This window comes from Poecilia formosa, unplaced genomic scaffold (assembly GCF_000485575.1).
Source record: "Poecilia formosa unplaced genomic scaffold, Poecilia_formosa-5.1.2 Scaffold24, whole genome shotgun sequence".
NCBI lineage: Eukaryota > Metazoa > Chordata > Actinopteri > Cyprinodontiformes > Poeciliidae > Poecilia > Poecilia formosa.
In genome coordinates, this window is record NW_006799963.1 from 967,868 (window position 1) to 987,859 (window position 19,992).

Below are 19,992 nucleotides of genomic sequence, written 5' to 3' on the forward strand. Positions count from 1 at the left end.
TTTGCTGTATTTGAAATTTGAATGGCAGATTGAATGGATGATTTAGATAAGGGAGAGTTTTACAAGTAGATAAGCTTTAACAACGTAGCAGTGATGGGTCCATTTGCGGTGCCTTGCAAAAGTATTTATATCTCCTGAACTTTTTCTGACTTTTTCTGTTTGTTGTGGTACAACCATAAACTTCGGTGTGTTTTAACTGAAAGATGAACGCAAAGTGGTAGAAAAATGTGAAGATGAAAGAAAAGAATCCATTTTTTTTTTGTTGCATTTTCTTTCCCATACAAATCTGAAAGGTCTGGTGTACATTTGTATTCATCCCCCATACTGTGTTACTCATGAATAAAGTCCAGTGCTGGGTTCAATGGGCTCTTTATCAAAGTGCGTCCAGATTAAAGCTAGAAATCCCTTTTGCAGGTCACCACAGAAAACTTCTGGAACAAGGTGATCTGGTCAGACGAGATCACAACTAACGTTTTTAGATGCTAAAAGCAAATGAAGCCAGAAAACTAACACAGCACTTTAGCACACCATCCCTACAGTGGAATATGGTGGTGGCAGTATGATACTGAGGGGATGGCTGGAACTAAGTCCAGGGCAATCCTGGGAGATGATGAAAAAGGCCAGAGTGAAGGTATACGCTCTCCATCAGAACAACTATCCTTAGCATGCAAGAGGGTTTATGAGTATATCAATGTCTTAGAATGGCCCAGTCAAAGTCTATAGAACCTGTGGCAAGCACCATCCAAATTAACAGAGCTTGAATTTCCAGTTTATGGTTGTAATACTTGAAGGTGCAAGTGTTGACCATGTTTGTAAGGGAATTAATATTAAATCAAGTTACAATGCTTGAAGAGAAGACCACAAGAAAACAATTAAAGAATTATAAAAATATTTCTATGAAGTGATGTAAAGAAGAATCAAATAAAATATTAAAGAATTACACTTTTGGTAAGCGCTACAGTTGTTTGTGCGAGTGGCTGATGGTGCTTACGTGGCTTGCTGTGATGACTTTTATGCAACTGGATGCAAAGGAAGGAAACTACATGCCTGATCTGTTTTTATATGTAGCTACTGGTGGTTGAGTGGGTCAAACCTGGTGCAATAGCATACTTTCCAAACACAGAAGCAAGTCCAAAGGTTCCCTGTGCACCTCTTTTCTCTGTGCCCCACTTTTCACTTTTTTTTTTTTTGGAGATATGTGAACTTTGTCCAGATCATTTCTCATCTGAACTGGACCGAACTCTGTGAGCTTTTAATCACTCACCCAGTCAAAATAAGTCAATAACAGGTTCTGTTTTCAGTGCAAACAAGTCCAGCCTTTGCTCTTTGGATCCTGCCCTGAATTACATGATTCCTAAGAGTTAAAGTTCATCAGCAGAAAACAGAGTGGTCCACACGCAGCCTGTCACACACAGCAAGTGATTATATCTAACAAAGGCGATTCATCCCTCTTGTACGGATGTACTTGCTAACACAGTAGTGCGGTATAAAACGACGCACTGTAAACAAGCAGAATCCTGTTAAGAGGAGGAGGCTCTGTCCTCTCTGGAGCCTTTATTTGTTTGACCGGACCAGGTTAACCGCAGCTCTGTCCACAACAGTTCTGATGAAAGAGACCCCGTGACAACAGATGTGCGACAGCAGGTCCAATCGTTCAAACTCAAACTCTGCATTCAGTAAAAAAGTTGTGTTGCTACATTGCTGCCACTACGTAAGTCTGGCATGAGAGATGAGCCTTGTCCTCAAATACCTTTAAAAATTCAATTTAACCTCCTCACATTAGTTCCTTTGCCGTGTTAATAAAGTCACTAATGCCAAATAGTCTTAAAAAAAGAAGAAGAATGTGACTTGAAAAGGACAAACTGATACAAAAAGACACTGGAAACAGATATAATGTTGTATAACGTTGTATTTTCATGAGCTTGTTCAAGGGCTGTTAATGTTTGTACTACATGTTCTCCTCTTGTTTGTCACAAACCCCTTCAGAACCCCTGAGAAAGAAACAGCGACACCAAGTGGAACCAGGCAGAACTAAAACTTTTGGACTAATTTAAACAAGTTCATTGAGTCACTGGAGTAAAATGGGGGGAGAATGGGGAATCTAAAAACGAAACATAAAATAAAAATAAAAAAATAAAAAAAATTTTTTTTAAAAAATAATAATAATAATAATAATAATAAAGAGATTTTTTTTATTCTACGCTATCTTTACTTTGTTTTAATCAGCCTGTGAAGTCCAAATTGTGCTCAATTAGAACAAAGGGACCCAAAGTGGGAAATGATAGTTATACCCCCACCAGCCTGAATACATACCAGTATGCTTACATTTTGTTTGTGCTGAATTTATACCATTAGCTCAATGCTGCAGTGGAATCAAGCAACATTATTCCAGTCTGTTACTGACCAATTTTAATGACTTTCTGAACTGAAGCATAAATCTCATGTTCTTAGTTGACAAAAAATAAAAAAAATAAAAAATGCACTCAGAGTAACCTTCTTTTATTGCAACCTTCCTGCTTCATGGTTCAAAGTCTAGTGCATTCAACCATAGTGTTCTGAATATCATTTGAATCGGGGGGTTTTACCATATTGAACCAATTTGGTAATTCTTGTCATGGATGAACCAACTTAAATTGTATCTAAATCAATTTAAGATTTCACTAACACTTTTTCGTGCTACCAGTTTTCATTGAATTGAAATTGAAATTGAAAAGCCCTACATGTCCTCTCCAGATACCAAAAGGAATTAATTCAGTAGAATGCAGGGGGTGGGAGATATTCAAGTTTAGAAATGTCCTCTACAGAGGACAAAAATGAACTACTGGTAGTCAGGAGGTTAATAGCTTTTCCTGTCAGGACCACTTGTTCTGGCAAGAGTAGCGGTGGAGTGGCTTAAAACTACAATGCCCACAATTCACCGCGACCGCTCGCAGCGAAGTGGGGGAAAGTACGGCGTTGTCACAAAAAAACCCTTCTACTTTCATTTTCGCTCTTTATGCTGAGTAACTCTGAACACTTTCCGTGTTCTGCACGGCGTCGAGTTTCACAGTGAAAAACGCGTATTTTCCCTTTTCTCAATCGCTTTTGCCAAAGCTTAATCATTCTTTTATAAGTCTATTAAAATAAGTTTTCATCTGCAGAGCGGACATGGCTTCTCCGGGTATTCAACTCGAGTCGAAGAAACAGGTGAGCTCCGCGGCTAGCATGAGATGTTAATCAGAGCAGTTTCAAACGCGCTGTCTCTTTAAAACACCTGGACGGAGAGGTAGTGACGCTAGCAGGTGGGCTCGGGAGGAGGGGGTCAGCTGTGTGTTGGCTTTGATTAGCAGGCAGACATTAGGGCTGGGGTCAGGTCAGGTGAAGGCTCAGGTTAGCTTCACGGCCTACAGTAGCATTGCGTCGAGAAATATAATCCGAGCAGGCTGCAGGCTGTCACTATAAAAGCTCTAAAGTGATATTTTTGTTTCAGGTGGATGACTTCTGTCAAAACCTTTCCAAAGAGGTGATGTTTTATTTTTAAAATATTTTTTTAAATATTTGGATTTTTGAGTGTTTGTTTGTATTGACGTGAATTGTTTTTAACAGGCAGAGCAGTTGCTGTCCAAATTTTTTCCTGAGAAGATTGAACAGCTGCAGATGCTCCTGAAGGTAGGAGGAACTTCCCCCCCTTCTCATCACAAGTTCTTAGAAGTGAAACCAAAAACATTCATGGTGTATTTTATGAAAAAACATCACACCTTTTGGGGTTTTTATTGTTATGGCAGACATCTTTCAGCTGCGATGACCTGGCTTCCCTGAAGGCACCACTGGACATCCCAATCCCAGACCCGGCCAAAGAGGAGGCCAAGCGCAAGAAGAAGGAGGAGGTCGGTCCTGAACAAAAATTGTGTCCAGCTCTGACCTGGATTAAATAACATAAATATAATGGGGTTTTTTTTGTTGTTTTTCTTTTTTTATGTCTCACTTCAATCTCGTTAGCTCAGTGTTTTTATCTTTGATATTACCTTTTAAGTACGGCACTGAAAATGATTTCTTGGCTACCATGGCAACAAATCTCTCCAGGACTTTCATTGACCAAAAGATGTGTGGGCCTTTTGTTTCAGATGATGCATAATCCCCTTCAATATTTTTATTTGGCAGAATAACTCCCACAAGAGGTGTTCACATATAAATAAAACAAAAATAAATATCCTTACATAAAAATAAATATTACATCCTATCTGTAACATATTTGATGTCGATATTTTTCAGGGGATTAAGTGAAAATGATCAGTCTGCTAAGTTTTGGAAGGAAGCTTTATTTTCGAATGTTTTTAAATGTTGGCACATGTTCATTTTAAATAGTCATAAAGCGCACCTGAATAAGCTGTTAAGCAGACAATCGGTGAAAAACTCTTGTCAAGAGACTTTTTGTTCTCGTGTTGCAGAAAGAGGCGAAGGAAGGGAAGAAGGACAAAGACAGCGATAAAGAGGAGGAGGATTCAGGTAAAACCGGAACAAAGAGGAGCTGTTTCCCAACACCAATCACGTCGCCTTGCTAAAGCATTCATAACACATGAGCCTGTTTGCGTTTTCTCACATTACAGCTACAGACTTCAATGTGTTTCGTGGGGGTATCATGTGACAGGCCAAAACAAAAGTAGAGCAGAATTAGGAAGTGAAAGAAAAAGGAAATGTAAAGAGGGGGAGTAAAGGGGATGGGTACTTTACCAAGGCCCTGCAAACTGCTGATTAGAACAACGAACAAAACTAAATTAATTCAGAAAACGGCTCTAATTCTGCCTCTCTAAAGTATGCATGTGTGACTCTGTGTCCTCTAGGGCCTCCTTGTGGTCCCATCTGCAGCAACGAGAGAGTGGAGAGTCTCTTGAATGAGGTCAAACCTGAGATCCAGACTCTGAAGGAGAAGCTCAACACGGTCAGTCTATCGTTTTAGTCTTTCCGGTTACCTCCTGCAGATCTGTTAGACCTAATTAACGAGTCGGACGATGTTTCCTGTCAGGTGTCAATGTGGGTGCAGTTGCAGATCCCCAGGATTGAAGATGGCAACAACTTTGGAGTGGCCGTACAGGTTGGTAACTATTAAAAATCTGCTGGTAAAACGTAGACGTGCTTTAACGCTGTTGGAACGATCTGGAGCTGAACTTTCAACGTTCGATCTCGTTAACAGGAGAAAGTGTTTGAGCTGTTGACCAACACGCGCACCAAGATCGAAGCATTCCAGACTCAGATTTCAAAGTAAGCGCCAGCTAATGCAAGCCGGGTTTTTGGCCAAAGATGAGAAGGAGCTGGTTTAACTTCTGTCTCTGGTCCTTTTCATTCTCACTCGTCAGTTCTGAGTTTGCGACTGCAAATGTGTACTTTACATCAACAGATGGAGGGGAACACAACAAGGGCTGTCGGGTTGTGTCTGTTGGGTAGCATTTCTGATACCCTGAGCTTTGATTTAAACTCGTATGAATCTGAGTAAAGTGTAAAAGTGACAGTTTTTTAGCCAAAGATTTTCTGAAAATCAATAATTATCCCTGTTTACTCCCTGTGTTTGTAGGGGCAACAGACCACAATGCCTGTCAATAGTTCAAGTTCCTAAATACTTGGGACACCCCTTTAAAAAACGCTTGTAACTTCCTATTTTAATAATTAACACTCTAAATATACCTTAATAAGCATACATACACACCATGGAAACTGTCTTAGCTCTACTGTATAAGCTAATACCTACAGTCTTCCTTGTCTCTGCTCTTAGCCAATCAGCAGCCAGGAAAATAAATGGTGCTCCTGGATTGGCTGGTTTGTATACATCAGCCAATAGAATGTCTAGTAGCATTGTGCCCTAGTACTTCTGCTTCCATAGCTGCACTTTCTTGAGAATATTCTAGATATACATTTTAAATATACGCAGATTTTTCTGCAAATAATTTTGAGTCGCATTACACAGAAAATCTGCAAATACTGAATCAGAATGTAAAAACCAAAAAGGCCTTCTGTGTTAGCCTGCTGCTAATCTTTTATGGACAACCAGACCTTAAGAAGTTTATCACAGTCCAAAAGAACAAAAACCATGGCATTTTTTTTTTTAAAGTGTGAAGCTTTGTTCTTTATTTGTAACACATTCTGTGTGAATACACAATGGAGCAAATCATCTCTGCTAAGGCAAAAAACAGTTTTTCTTCATGACAACATCCAATGTTTCAGCCAAGCACTCTGCCAGAAGCTCGGTTGTCACCTTTCAGTCTTCTGCTCCATCTTTGTTACTTGTTTCTACTGGTTAAATTATGACACGCTGAGGCCGGTAACCTTTAGTGAGCAGCTCCTCTTGTGTTTGTTGCACCAGGTATTACAGTGAGCGAGGCGACGCTGTGGCCAAGGCCTCCAAGCAACCCCATGTGGTCAGTAACCGTCACGTTTATCAGCCAGAGACCTTTACAATCATGTGGTTGCAACATGACAAAATGTGAACAACTTCAACTTAAATCCAGCATGCACTCTCTCTCTCAATCTCAAATTTTTTTTTATTTCACTCCTCCTTTCTGTCACAGGGAGACTACAGACAGCTGGTTCACGAGCTGGACCAGTATCAGTACAGAGAGCTTCGCCTGGTGGTCTTGGACATCCGCAACACATACGTAAGACGCCATACCTCCACGCTGTTGTCAGACTGATTAGAAAAAAGTTGTAAATCACATGTATTAAAGAGGACACGGCCATCTGCTGTGTTTCGAATCAGATATCCAGCATGTAAACGATTCCAGCTGCGTCCGAGCAGCGGGGCAGTGGCTCAGTGGTGCCCCTGTTAATAGGAAGGCAATTAAACGAATTGCTTTGCTTGTGTTTAAACTGATTAGCGCGCCATATCCCATCCAATAACCCATGCTTCTCGCCCCTTTGGTCTTTGTCCTACCGTGTTTGACGCTGGCAATGAAGACGGCTCACTCGGGTCTCATGTCTCCCTCGTAATCATTTCATCCTGCTGTTTCTCTCTCTCTCTCCCTCTCTCGCCCCTCAGGCGGTGCTGTTTGACATCATTAACAAGAACTACGACAAGATTAAGAAGCCCAGAGGAGATGGAAAAGCTCTCATCTACTGAGACCAGCTTTTTTTTCTTCTTTGTTTTTTTTGCTGTTTTTTTTAGACAAGCTACTGTTCTGTGACACTGATTGAATTCCAAAACACACACGTCCTGGCAGAGATGACGTTCTCTCAGAGCGCTGCATGCATGTTGTTTCAGATTACAAAAAAAATAAAGCAACAGGATTCTTACAAGTGTTCTGCTGATTAATTTGAACAAACTTAAAGGGGCAGTGTTGCGTAAAATTGACTTTTTTTGAATTTCTATGTTGTTCTATGCTTTGATTCCTTTAGTCTCCCATGGCAACCACTCAAAAAGCAAAAACATTTGCTCTCGCCAACCGGCGCATTTTCAATGCAGCTACTAACTGGAGCTGCAGCCGAGCCTCTGCCTCCCAGAGCCAGCAGCAATAAGCGAACACCTGAGCGTCTGCTGAGCTTGTGAAGCGCTCTAAGGAACAACTGTAGATGGGAAAATGGTGTAAAGTTGTTGGTGACTTCCTGAAGGTGGCAGGAGCTTCTTAAAGAGACAGAGACCCAATTTCAAGATGTTCAATTGTGAAGTCAAGTTTCTTCGAAGTTATATTTGATGTATAATTTTTATAACAGCTGAAGATAACAGTTACTTGATTGTGCTATAAAATGGCACAATGTACCCATAAAATACACAATACTGCCCCTCTCATCTACTGGGAGTGTTTATCAGAGTCTGCCGTTGAAGAGGCCCTCTCCGGGTAAACCAGGGGACCCCTGACTGGGCGTGAGCCGGTACCATCCCTGATAGAGGCCCCTCCACCCCAGGTAGCCCAGAGCTCCTCCCAGCTGCTGAGACGGCCACGCAGGGAAGTATGCCAGCACACACAGGAGCAGGACCATCCATATGATGAGTAGAACTACACAGAGGAGGAAGAGGGCTCCCAATGGAGAGCTGGGGGACCTATGAAGACGCCTCTCCTGCGCCAGGTGGCGACCGAATACGGACAGTTCCTCCACAAGCAGCAGGCAGCACAGGCAGAGGACAAGCGTTTCCTGCGACACTTCGTACCCTCTCCACATCATGTTGGCCTTGAGGCACGACGCCTTGCTCTGGTTTTCATGCAGGAGCAGCAGAGGCTGCCCCGGGGCGGGGGAGCCGTGGGCGTCCTGGGCAGGCGCCAGAGGTTCGTAGCAGGCGCCGGCTGCGTCCTCCAGCAGGGTCAGAAGGCGCCGGCAGCCCCACCACAGCAGACCAGCGAGGCCGATCCGAGAGAGGTGGCGCAGGGTGAGGGAGACGGAGCGGCGGGCCGAGAAGGAGAGGAGGGAGACAAAGGAGCCTGTGAGGATGCAGGTCCAGCCCCAAGTAGACCTGAGGAACTTCCTGTAACACGGAGAGGAAAACATATGGTTCAAAAGTCTGTAAAATAGCATGAAAACATAAACTTACCTGCCCAGGACACTCCAAATTATTCCAGGTTTCAGATGAAAAGGCAAAAAAATTGTAAAGATAAAATAAATGTCTTGCATCTAGAAATTGATCTGGTGTCAAAATGAGATTATTCAAACACTAAGTGAGAAGCAGAGTAGGGCAGAGTTATTACCCTTTGCCATCTGATCTTTGAAGGAAACACAAAGTGATTAAAGATAATGAAATATAAAGGAGTAGCACAAATATATTATGACAGGCCAATGTTATAAAACAATAAATGAATCTCAACTACTATTCTGCCAATAAGTAGCCTTATTTTGTGCAGAGGCCATTTTAACTTCCCTGGATTTGGACAAAAACAGACTTTATAGTAATTCATCTGTAAATTTAAAATGTAAAATATGTAAATAAGTATCAATATACAGTAAGTGTAAGATTATTGTTAATAATTAAGGCTTGCTAGCCCCAGAAAAGAAGGGGATTCATTTATGTCATGATTTAACATGATTCTATGAGGGGGCGGTGGGGTGGTCATGGCCCCCGTTAATCCACCCCTTGGGGACGCCACTGTTGAAGGTTAATCATTCGATTTGAATACAAATCAATGTTCTCGGCATGAATATTATTCCTTATAACTGGAATTACCAAGTTACAATTTTAGTTTCACCCTCTTATACACTCTTGAGTGTTTTTGTCATATTCCGTTCGTCAGTCTTTATGCATCAAGTATTTTCCCTGTTTTTCATCAACTTGCTTCTCAGCCAATACAGCTTTCATGTAAAAGCATTTCATATCCATCAGTCCCCATAAATCACCCGCATTAGAACCCAAAGCTAATCACTTTTTGTCGCTGAAAGCTCTCACCTGTACAGGTAGTGGTTGCCGTTGGCGAAGATGCTGTACCTGGACACCCAGAAGCTCAGCAGAGGCCCAAAGAGGACCAGCCCTGACAGCATGAGGTGGAAATGCCTCCGGACCAGGCTGCATCCTAAAACCCAGGCCAGCAGGCGGGTCACCAACTCCAGAGCGGCACTCAGAGGTCTGAGGATGAATCTGCCCGGGAGAATCAACTCCGCCGCTACCTTCTGCAGCTTTTCCAAGTTGACTTCTGCCCCGAAGCTTTTCCAGGAGTTTTCGGTGTTTGAATCCATGTCAGTCGATGGTCTTGTTTGTTGCTTAACAAGCGGGCGTCCTGTTGGTGTCTCTCTTTTGACTGTAGAAGGCACACAAGTCCCACTTTGTGGCTGTCAGGCATGCAGCAGACCACATGGTATATAAAAATATAACACCTCTGCCCCCTTTTACCCTTAAAATCCCCCACCCCCATCCGAACACAGGCTGAAAGAGGAGACGTGTCCATGCAAGCCGCTGCTAATGATCCCATTATTTTTTTTCAAAGCAGTGGCACAACACCAATTGCTAGTGTTGACACGACAGCTAAGAATACTAGACACTCATAGCTTCTGTTATTTTCTTTTCATTTTTGCTGTCAAATTTTAAAGAATTACTCCTACATAGATAATCTGTCTTCTTTTTCTGACTCTCCTTTCATTTCTCTAATAGAATTGCCTATTTTTAGGTTTAAAATTGCTGCAGGCCTGCAATTCGCTCTAACAAACAGCTACATTTCACACAATGCTTTCAGCCTTTTTATTTCCAGTGCTGGTCATCAGGCTACAACCCTTTTAAGCCTTTTTTTTTTTTTTTTTTTTTTTAAACTCTGAGCAAAAACACTGACCAGTTCCATTCCTTCCATTAGATTCCTGTGCTAAAAACAGGGTCAGCCGGGCCTGCTACTCCCACGACGAGCTTACAGACTCATTCTCTGGCAGCTGAACACATTTCAGATTGAAAGGAAAACTGAAGTTGGTGGGTTTTTCGACACGATTCGAACGGTGGGCGTAAATAAACGAGCCACGCCAAAGAATCTCAGTCTAATTTTAGTGCGCTTGCAGCATGGCTGCCACTACAATGTCCTTCAGGCCTCTTTACTGTGGTTGCTGCGGCCGGCCGCTCATTGTTTATTGTTTGTCGGACGCATTTCAAGCAGCTCCCCTGGTTAAGCGTACAATTAGTCCAGCGATATGAAATTGGACAAATTCGATTTTCAGAACAGAGAAACGTCAGAATGACGGTTCATGTCCTGTGACTTTTTAACTGGGTATGAAGTGCAATCAGATTACCCTTCAAACCTAAAGCTTAGATCTAGTCACCACACATCCCTCTACTGGCTTTTTTTTTTGCCGCAGAATACAGTTTTGACACTTTCTGAACAGTTTCTAAAACTGATGCAGAAGATAGCCACCAGCCACCGACTAAACGTGCATAAGTTGTTTTGAGGACGCCGACCCACAGGAAGTGGTGGTTCTTGCACGAAAGCAAGAACCACGTCAGACTCCTACTTCTGCTCTCTGTTTACATTTTTAGAATAACCAACAGTCCAGGTTGGATCTGTCTACATACTTAATACATACTTTGACACGATGTGCCAGTTATTGACCAGAAAAGTAAAAAAAAAAAAAAAAAGAAATGTTTTTTCTTTTTTTTAAATGCTCACGTTTCCCCCAGTGCAATGGCATCCTGCACTGGGAGCATTTTCCATACTATCCAGTACTAAATGGCTTTCTGCCACAAGAACAGCAAGAAACAAAAGAGTCCTAAAGAAAGAGTAGGGGTTTGTAAAAATATAGAGTAGTTTTGGTTTGATTCCAGCTTCCTCCTGTCACATGTGGCTGTTCCTCTGAGCGAGGAACGTAATCTCAAGTTGCCTACTGATCTGTGCTTTGGTGTATGAATAGGTGAAATGTGGCTGTAGTGTGTAGCGCTTTGGTTGATCAGTATGCTTGCAAAAGTGCTCCATAAACTCAGTCTGTTTATCTTGTTTTTATTAGCTGCATTTGACTGAAGACATTTTTTTCCCATCAGAACAATATTATAGTAGCCTTGATATGGGAGAAAAGCCACATGGCCAATTGATGCACATCATCACAACACTACTTCTCCTTTATGGTTCATATGATGAGCTTAGCCACGAAATAAAGCTTGAAAATGTCAATTTTACAAAATAACTCCTTTTAAAAGATTCAAATACTCAAAAAAAAAAATTCATTTAAAACCAGATTGTTTTAGAAAAGTTTTTTTTTCCTGCCATAGTTGAAATCAACATTTATGAAAATATGTTTTATATTTACCCAGGTTATCTTCAATTTTAAAACTTTCCAGTATGTCAAAAAAGCAAAAATCTAAAAACAAAACATCAGGGGCAAATATCAATTAAATTAATATTCTTGTTTGAGATGTGACCGTGTTCCCTTTTTTATGCTTTTGCCCGTTTTTGTGGACAAATCAAATTGCATCTAAGTTTTTAAGCTCGTTGTTCCTGCAGAGAACCATGAAGAAACATTTTAATAGTAAGAAGCGACAGTCTTTGTGGTACAATCAAAGAAAATTCTCTTTTTATTGACACTGTAAAACAACTGTCTGAAATTGAGACTTGAAGAAATTTATAAACACCTGAAAATTGCATATACAGATCAGTGTGAGAGATATTTACTATGAGCACGTCCCCGGGTCAGGTTTCAGCACAATACCACGCATATTCAAATCTTTGAAATTTATCACAGGTTGATACTGCCTAACACACAATAAGAATCACTCTTAAAAGAAATTAAATAAAAAGCCACCTTGGACCAGATGGTCGTATTGCGGACTGGTGAAGAGAAAAATCTATCGTCAGGCGTAATATTTGGGATTTTGGGCATCTAAATCTCATCACAGCAAAAATAAAAATAAATGCCGACATCAGTTCCCCACAATGCACATCTCATTAAAATACTATACATGTATACAGAATCATCATCATTTTCTCCCTGCAATATCCATCATGTCTAACTTATTAAGCACTAACTTATCATTACGTCTTAATATCGCTCTGACTGCAGCACTCTGCAGCGCATTTAGAGGTCTGGTTAAGTCGAAAAGCGTCGCCTGGATTATTCTGCACAAGACCAAAAAGAAAAAAAAAAGGGAAGGGGGGAAGAAGATCCAAAAACAAACAAGAGGACGTCCCTCTGTGTTCAAAGCCGCTCCTAAGGTGGGACCATTGAGCCGTTCCGAAGCAGCACTCCACAGCCGTGCCAGCCTCGTGATCGATAATATCCAGCATTGAATTCAAAGGGTCACAGTTCGTCTGAGCTTCCGAACTCCCAGCAGCCTCGTTTTCGTCGTCGCGTCCTTCATCTCTTCTCTTCCCGCTCTTCCTCCAGCGGGTGGGTTTGTCTGTGCTCCCACATGCGCACCGCTCCGTCCCACTGTGGGCACAATTTCAAAAACGTGATTTAATACAAAGTCCAAAGTTTTTTCTTTTGGGTTTCTTCTTTTAGTTTTTAGTCAACTTGCTTGCTGCATTTTAGGACATTTACAGGTTACTAAATTCTAGTTAGAATACTTAAGTTTGTTTAAAGTTAAGTTTGTTTAAATGTCTTAAATGATTGTATTCTTAGTTACCATTTCATTTCTTTCATTTCATTGACTCTTTGCAACCTGCTGGGTTTCATCAGATAGAAAATGTTTTAAACTAATTTGAATAAAGAACTGAACTAAACGTTTCATAACTGGAATGAGTTGAATTGAAAACACTTTTTTTCTGTAAAATGTCTCAAGATGACATTTGCTGTGAACTGGCGCTACATAAATGAACTGAATGACAGCTGAGCTAAAGACAGCTTCATGTATCAACTCTTTAATCACGTATTTGTTTAAAAATGTCATCAAAAGCATGTTTAAATCATGTTTAGCACATTCTGTGAATTTGAATCTACTTCTAATACCAACATATATTAGAAGAAATGTTTTTGATTATAAATTTTACAAATCCTACATACCAGCACATGTATTCATAAAGAGACAATTTTTATCTGAAAATTGATAAATATATGGGAGTTTGAAAAAGGGGTAAAATAGCAGCAGAATACGGCGAGGTTTTTATTTATTTATTTATTTATTTATGTTGGAGAAATTTTTAGAGAATTAATAGCTTTTTAAAACTGCATGATTGAAAAAGAAGATCATTCTTTATTAGTCCCACAAATGGGAAATTTATTCATAGAGAAAATGTAAGAATAAAATATCATTATATTTAATAAATTATCTCTAAGCAAAAATAATCATCATAATTAACATTAATAAAGGCTAGAAAACATTAGTCGGTGTTTAATTAACCTGTTGAAATTTTCGGTTTCACTTCGTTTATGTCAGTAACTAACTTTTCAATAGTTTTCAATTTTATTGAACATGACTGTTTCACACATTGCATATATAAATAAAGAAAAAAGCTTTAGTCTGCTGTGAAATGACAAATGTCACCTTCTGCGCTTTAAATTCAAGACCATTTTACAAAGGGTCTGGTTTATATGTTTCTATATAAGCGTTTCTAAAGTTAAAATGGCTTCCTTTAGATGTGATGAACAAGACTCACAGAGCTGCTGATGATTTTGTCATCGTATGGGTGCCAGCTGACGTCCCTCACACAAGCGTCATGACCCGACAACCTGGACACCACCATGCCAGTCAGGACGTCGTAGACTGGACACACACACACACACACACACACACACACCCACACACACACACACATACACACACACACACACACAAATACACAAGCAACTCGTCAGATTCGTGTAGAGGAAGAGCGGCCTATTTTTTTTTTTCTTTTTCATGCCGGGAGTTCCACTGGAACGCCAAGAGGAACGAGGACTCACTGACGATTTTTCCCGTGGAGCAGCCGGAGTAGATGAACCTCTGCCCGGTGCTGAACTCCGGCGAGAAGCGGCAGCGGATGAGCGTGTGCAGAACGCCGTGGCCGCGGTAGGTCATCACCGAGGTATCGCCGGTCAGTTTGTGTTTCTTCAGGGCTGCAAATCCCAAAAAAATAAATAAATAAACGTATTAAAAAATGTCAAGCTTAATGTAGGAAAAAGCTGAATGTTCCCAACACAAGAGATCTGAACTTTCCATTTAAACTTATCAAACTACACTCTTTCTCAATAAGAGAAAGAGTGTTGAATTTACACTTGAATTTGCTTGTAAATTCAAGTGTTACAAAAAAGTTCATCAATCCGAATAACTCGGTTTAAAATCATATAATGAAGGATTCATTACACTTGAAATTGCTTTTGCAACAATACATTTTGCTAGACGAGAAATCGTCACAGTAATTATTGTGATAAACGATAATATTGTTGTTTTGATACCATTTTTGAAGGCATAATATAAAGAAGATATAATAATGTAAGTTTGCTCTTTCAAGCATCAATAAACTTTTTTATTTTGCAAAAAGAAAAAGAAAACTTAGCACTGGAACTGGAAGATATTTTAAATGTCCAAAACAAAACACAACAAACAAAAACAGTGAATAAAATGACCAAAAAAAAGCACCAAAACCATAAAACATTAATTATGATGTCTCTGTAAACAAAACTGCTCTTCAAAAAATATTTAATCATCAGAATGGAAATGATCACGCTCATTTTTATTCACAATGCGGTTAATTGATTATTTGATTAACTGCGACAGGCTTTGCCTCGCAATCCTCTCAGGTATGCAATGATCTCTTGTTCTTTGTGCTGCTTCTTCAGCCAAACTTCTTCCTTCCACTCAGTTTAGCAATAGCACTCTGGGAACGCCCATCTTTTCTTTTTTGTTTTAATTGGTCTAACTGAATTTTCAGTTTTCATCATCCAAATTAACAGAACTAAATGATTTAAATGCATAACTCAGTTTGCTTTTTTTTTTTTAGCCGAATTACTACATTTGACTAACTTTTAGACGACACTCTAATTTACTTAAGTGAGCCCCCCCGGCCCCGTCCTCACCTCTCTGGGGAACCTGCTGCCAGCGGTAGTCCCAGTTTTGTTGGGTGACTGCCAGGCGGGAGGCAGCCAAACCCTCTTTGGGTGAGAATTTCCGGACGTCCCACAGCTTGATGGACTGGTCCTTCGAGTTGCTAATGAGATAGCGAGCGTCGCCCTGACACACGAAACACAACGAAGAATTGAGGCGCACAAGCCGAACATCATAAACAGCTCAGCTTTTTTGATGACGGGGCCGACGGACCAGCAATGCCACCCACCTTGCTGTGGATGAAGGTGACGCCGTCTCTGTGGCCGGCCAGCTGTCCGACGGGCTGCGGCCTGTCCTCTCGCAGCGTCCGTCTGTCCCACACCTTGCACAGAGCGTCGTCGCTGCCAGAAAAGAGAAGCTGGGACGAGCTGTCGGCGAACGCCACCGCGTTCACGTCGTCCTCGTGGGCATCGATCTGAGGAAGAGTGGGGGCGGGGGGTCGCAAAAGAGAGCGCTGGTTATTGTGGGCGAACACGAAGCGCCGACATGTAATAATCAAAACAGAGATAGAAGTGGGGACGGACTCAGGAGGTGAAGGACCAGATGGTGGGAGTTGCCTACTGACTGCTCTGCAGAGTGAAGCTGAGGGGCTGAGGATGAGGGAGTTTGGTTCTTATCCTGAGCTGCACTCTGCGGAGCAGCATGACTAGTCGCTTGGAGAAAAGTCTGACACTACGGGAGACTTCGGCTGGTAGATGATCGCAGAGAGCGCATTCTCTGTGCCAATGTTGTAGACGTTATGCGTCCGTGACATTCTTCTTCGCAGAATAGATTAAGCTCAGTCAGAAGAGATGCAGAGCAGCAATATTTAAAGATAGAGAATGTAACTTTTATTAAAAGTATTTTTTTTACATATTTGTTAAAACTGTCAGTATGTCCTTACATTACAATATGAGACAGATAATGTGTGAAAAATAAAAAACGAGCTCCTCTGGTTTCTCCTTACGTTCAACTGTTCCCAGTCGGAAACAACCAATCACAGCAAGGGGGAGGGTATTAATGCTGTCAATCACCACCACTTATATGCTGATTGACAGCACTAAGACCCTCCCCCTGGCTCTGATTGGTTGTTTCTGACTGGGAGCGGGGTGTTTCTGCAGATGACAATAGGACCAAAAGGAGATGCCAGAGGTTATCTGTCTCCAATTATAAAGTCAAGACAAAGTGATGATCGCCATTGGATTTAAGCATGGAACTATTATTATTAGTAGTAAAAAGTAGAGTATTTTGATGTAATAAGAATATGCTTTGATCTAATCCATTCCATTGTAGCTCCTATAACAGGTTTTCTTCCAGGATTGCCTTGTATTTTGCTCCACCCATCAGCCCATAAGCCCCATTTCCCCAACAGGATGATACTTCCACTTCCACTTCACAAAGGTGATGGTGAAATCAGTCTGCCAGTATCCTCCCTGTGTATAACGTTTAAATAAATGTTCGTAGAATATATGAAACAAGCACACCGATCTTCACTCACCTTCAAAGTTCGTTTATTCTGCTCAAGATCAAAAACGTAAAGGCAGCCGTCGTTTGCTCTGAAAACACAAGATGGGAAACACTGAATACATTCTCGCTCGACACTTCCAAGCAATTTACATCCTTGAACTGGTGAAGTAAGCAGCACACGCTCCCTCAAGACAAACGGCTGCAACAATGGATTCAATTTTTCTTAAAAGAGCTCTCAGTGCTGCCCGTCAGTCACTGCTTTGACGCGTGACAGCGAGTTGGACTCACCCGCCCAGAATCTCTTTGCCATCTGTTGACGCAGCCAGCGAGAACACGCAGAACCTCCTCTCATCTGGACTACAGAGCACACACACACACACACACACACATTATCACAAAGCAGTAAATCCCAACCACGCAGCCGACCAAGTGATATTGCACATCAAAAAAAATTAATAAATTTAAAAAAAAAAAAAAAAAAGCGACATGAGTTTGAATGAATGATCTCAGTGTTGGACAGAGGGACACAAACACACACGGAGAGCAGGGACAGGATGGATGATGGGGCGACAGATGCTGACAGCGTCATTCGTCCCGGTGGAAGGGGGGAGTTGGAGGAGGCCAGGCGGGTAAGGAGTGATAGATTACCTGCTTTGTAATGTTATAAGTTACTATGAGAGGAAACACTAACTTGAGGTCCAGGGCGGTGTGGTTTTCACTGTCTCCGTCTATACTGCACAAATGAACTGTGGGAGAGACAGAGATAGATAGAGAGAGAGAGCATGTGAGAACCAAACGTTTTTATTGCACCAGTTGAATAAAAGATTTTGGAATATGCAAGGGATAGCTGTCGGTAGCTCATCATGAGGTTTATACAAGAATAAACAGTTTTTGCATTTTCTTGAGTGTGTCAAAATAAGAGATTGATTGACAGCACTGTGACCCTCCTCCTCCTGGCTCTGATTGGTTGCTCCTGACTCAGTCGTGTTTTTCCTGCAGATGGCAGTAGGACCACAGGGACAAGGCAAAGAAGCTTGATTTTTTTCTGGTTTTTTTTCACAGATTATCGGTCTCATAATATACTGTCATGACATAGTGACACTTTTAAGAAATGTCAATATATATATATATATTTTTTTTTTCAAAAAGTTACCTAACGCAGCTTTAGGTTTGGGTTTCAAAATCAAAAAGGTAATAAATATATGTTGTACAAATAATGAATATTTCATGTTATTTTGGTGGCAGAAGGAATAAATGTTACTTTCTTGTTTTAAATAAAATAAATTAGATGACTTTTAATTATTTGAATGAAATGACTAATGATTATTTTATTTAAGGAGAAGTGGCAAAAGCAAATGAGGTGGATCAGCAGGGCTTGCACGTTTTCACATTGACAACTGATGTGAAACATCATCCCAGCTGCCCCGTAAATTGAAACGCTAGCTGTTAGCAACGACACTTTGAAGTTCTGCAGCAGAACGACGGGTGAGGAAAGCAGAGGAGTGGGACGAGTCATGATCCGAGCAACATCATCTGTAAAACATGTGTGAGCGTAAGAACTTCAAACAGCTCTCGGTTATTAGTAAAATCTGTTTTACAGCAGCTACTCTCCTAAGAAACAGCACGACTTTGCCTCTGCATTAAACTCACAACTCACAACAAGAACAGAATCGCATTTTCCCGAGCTGCTCTTTTATGTCCTTCTTAAAGAGAAACCAAAACCAACTAAAATCAGTAAACCGAAGCTTCGCCAAAACCGCATCTCAGAAATTGGCAAGAAAATTCCGACCGACGTGGGGGGAAAAAAAAAACGCGCAAACACGAGACATGGTCACTAAATTTGGGGAAAATACATTCCCTGTTGAAACAGTGTTTCATTTCTCATTTTACATTTAATACCCTGAAATTGTGTGTAGCAAACTGTCTCCCTGATTTGGAGTTAGACACATTTTCAATTCGTCTCCCGTTTGTCTTAACATGCATTTTTAGTCATTAAAAATAGTCAGCCTTACTGTAATCAGACCAGCTGGAGTAGAGCACGTTGCGAGCGTCCGGAGTGAAGCAAACGTCCAGCACGCTCCAGCCCACGTCACGCGCCTTCACCGTCCGCTGCAGGTGGAAGCGCCCCCTGGTGGTGTCGTACAGGCGGATATTCTGGTCTGCAAGACAAACAACATATATTTGAACTGCTAAAACACAAATATTTCCAGGTTTTAGTATAGAAAATGACACATTACGTTTGTATCACTATTTATTATTATTATGATTATTATTATTATTCTTGCAATAGTTTGCTGGAATTTTGGCCCATTCCTCCTGAATGAACTGGTGTATCCGAGTCGGGCTTGTAGGCCGCCTCACTCGCACACAAAACTTTCTTTGAGACCAAGATGAAGATTTTGCGATGGCCGCTCCAACACAACACATCTTTTAAATTAAATTGGCAGCATGCTATGAGAGTCACAATCCATTTGCGTCACCCAGCTTTAGCTTTCTGGATGATGTCTTGAAGTTTTGCTTCAGTATTCTGAATCTCTTTTGTGAAGTGCAGATTAACAAATGCGTACATTCAAGTGTCTTTGCCATCAAGCTCATGGACGTAAAAACTGGCTAATTCGTTCTTCGTTCTGTGCTCAGCGACATTTAGGGCCCAATTATACATAAAAGATAAAAGATTCAGGACCCCAGTCAAGCTCTACCACCAGCATTAGGCTCCTTCTTCAGTGCCTGCAGCAGCACATCAACAGTGAGCTTTTTAATGAGGAAAACAAATAAAATCAAATGACGAGGAAGGAAGGTGGCAGCTGTATTGTTTTCTTCCAAAATAGCAACCTAATAAAAACAGAAGTATGCACTAAATGAGGAATTGGGGGGTGGAGGGAATGGCAAAAAAAAAGGCTTTTAAACAAGAACTGTAAATGATTCCAGGATAATTTCCTCTGGGTTCTCATGTCAGATGCCGTATTATTTACCTTGGCAGGCGGAGAGGAACATGTTGCCCTCCTCACTGTACACTCCACAAAAAGCTTTCTGCAGGTAAGTATCCTTGTGGGACACGTAGTTTGGCAGAAAACTGCAAGAAAGAAAGAAGGGTCAGAATAGGGTCAGAAAAGTCCTCATTGTGTCCAGTGCATAAAAATCAAATTTTAAGGAGAAAAAAAAAATATATA

General features: G+C 41.1%; 3 protein-coding genes across 3 annotated transcripts in view; 1 reads left to right on the forward strand and 2 right to left on the reverse strand.

Moving 5' to 3' along the window:
• The first annotated feature begins 2,926 nt into the window (after positions 1-2,926).
• On the forward strand, positions 2,927-7,260 carry psme1 (proteasome activator subunit 1). Its single transcript, XM_007547963.2, has 11 exons — positions 2,927-3,186; positions 3,470-3,502; positions 3,586-3,648; positions 3,765-3,866; positions 4,428-4,485; positions 4,821-4,918; positions 5,003-5,071; positions 5,171-5,238; positions 6,335-6,389; positions 6,540-6,626; positions 7,007-7,260. Exons 1-11 carry the CDS (start codon positions 3,148-3,150, stop codon positions 7,085-7,087), a joined length of 753 nt encoding a protein of 250 aa, XP_007548025.1. The 5' UTR covers positions 2,927-3,147; the 3' UTR covers positions 7,088-7,260.
• On the reverse strand, positions 7,123-9,861 carry fitm1 (fat storage inducing transmembrane protein 1). The gene is made up of 2 exons (XM_007547962.2): positions 9,338-9,861; positions 7,123-8,425 (listed from the first exon to the last, which is right to left on the reverse strand). The coding sequence occupies exons 1-2, from the start codon at positions 9,622-9,624 to the stop codon at positions 7,771-7,773; spliced, it is 942 nt and encodes a 313-aa protein (XP_007548024.1). The 5' UTR covers positions 9,625-9,861; the 3' UTR covers positions 7,123-7,770.
• A 2,045-nt stretch (positions 9,862-11,906) lies between these two features.
• The window catches only part of dcaf11 (ddb1 and cul4 associated factor 11), a 12,284-nt gene continuing 4,198 nt past the window's right edge, over positions 11,907-19,992 (reverse strand). Inside the window, exons 6-15 of the mRNA XM_007547964.2 lie at positions 19,795-19,895; positions 18,835-18,981; positions 17,514-17,568; positions 17,111-17,179; positions 16,854-16,911; positions 15,606-15,791; positions 15,349-15,502; positions 14,236-14,388; positions 13,950-14,056; positions 11,907-12,783 (exon numbers count right to left, since the gene is read on the reverse strand). Coding sequence (XP_007548026.1) covers positions 12,709-12,783; positions 13,950-14,056; positions 14,236-14,388; positions 15,349-15,502; positions 15,606-15,791; positions 16,854-16,911; positions 17,111-17,179; positions 17,514-17,568; positions 18,835-18,981; positions 19,795-19,895 — 1,105 coding nt within the window. The 3' untranslated portion in view covers positions 11,907-12,708. The remainder of the gene's footprint in view (positions 12,784-13,949; positions 14,057-14,235; positions 14,389-15,348; positions 15,503-15,605; positions 15,792-16,853; positions 16,912-17,110; positions 17,180-17,513; positions 17,569-18,834; positions 18,982-19,794; positions 19,896-19,992) is intronic.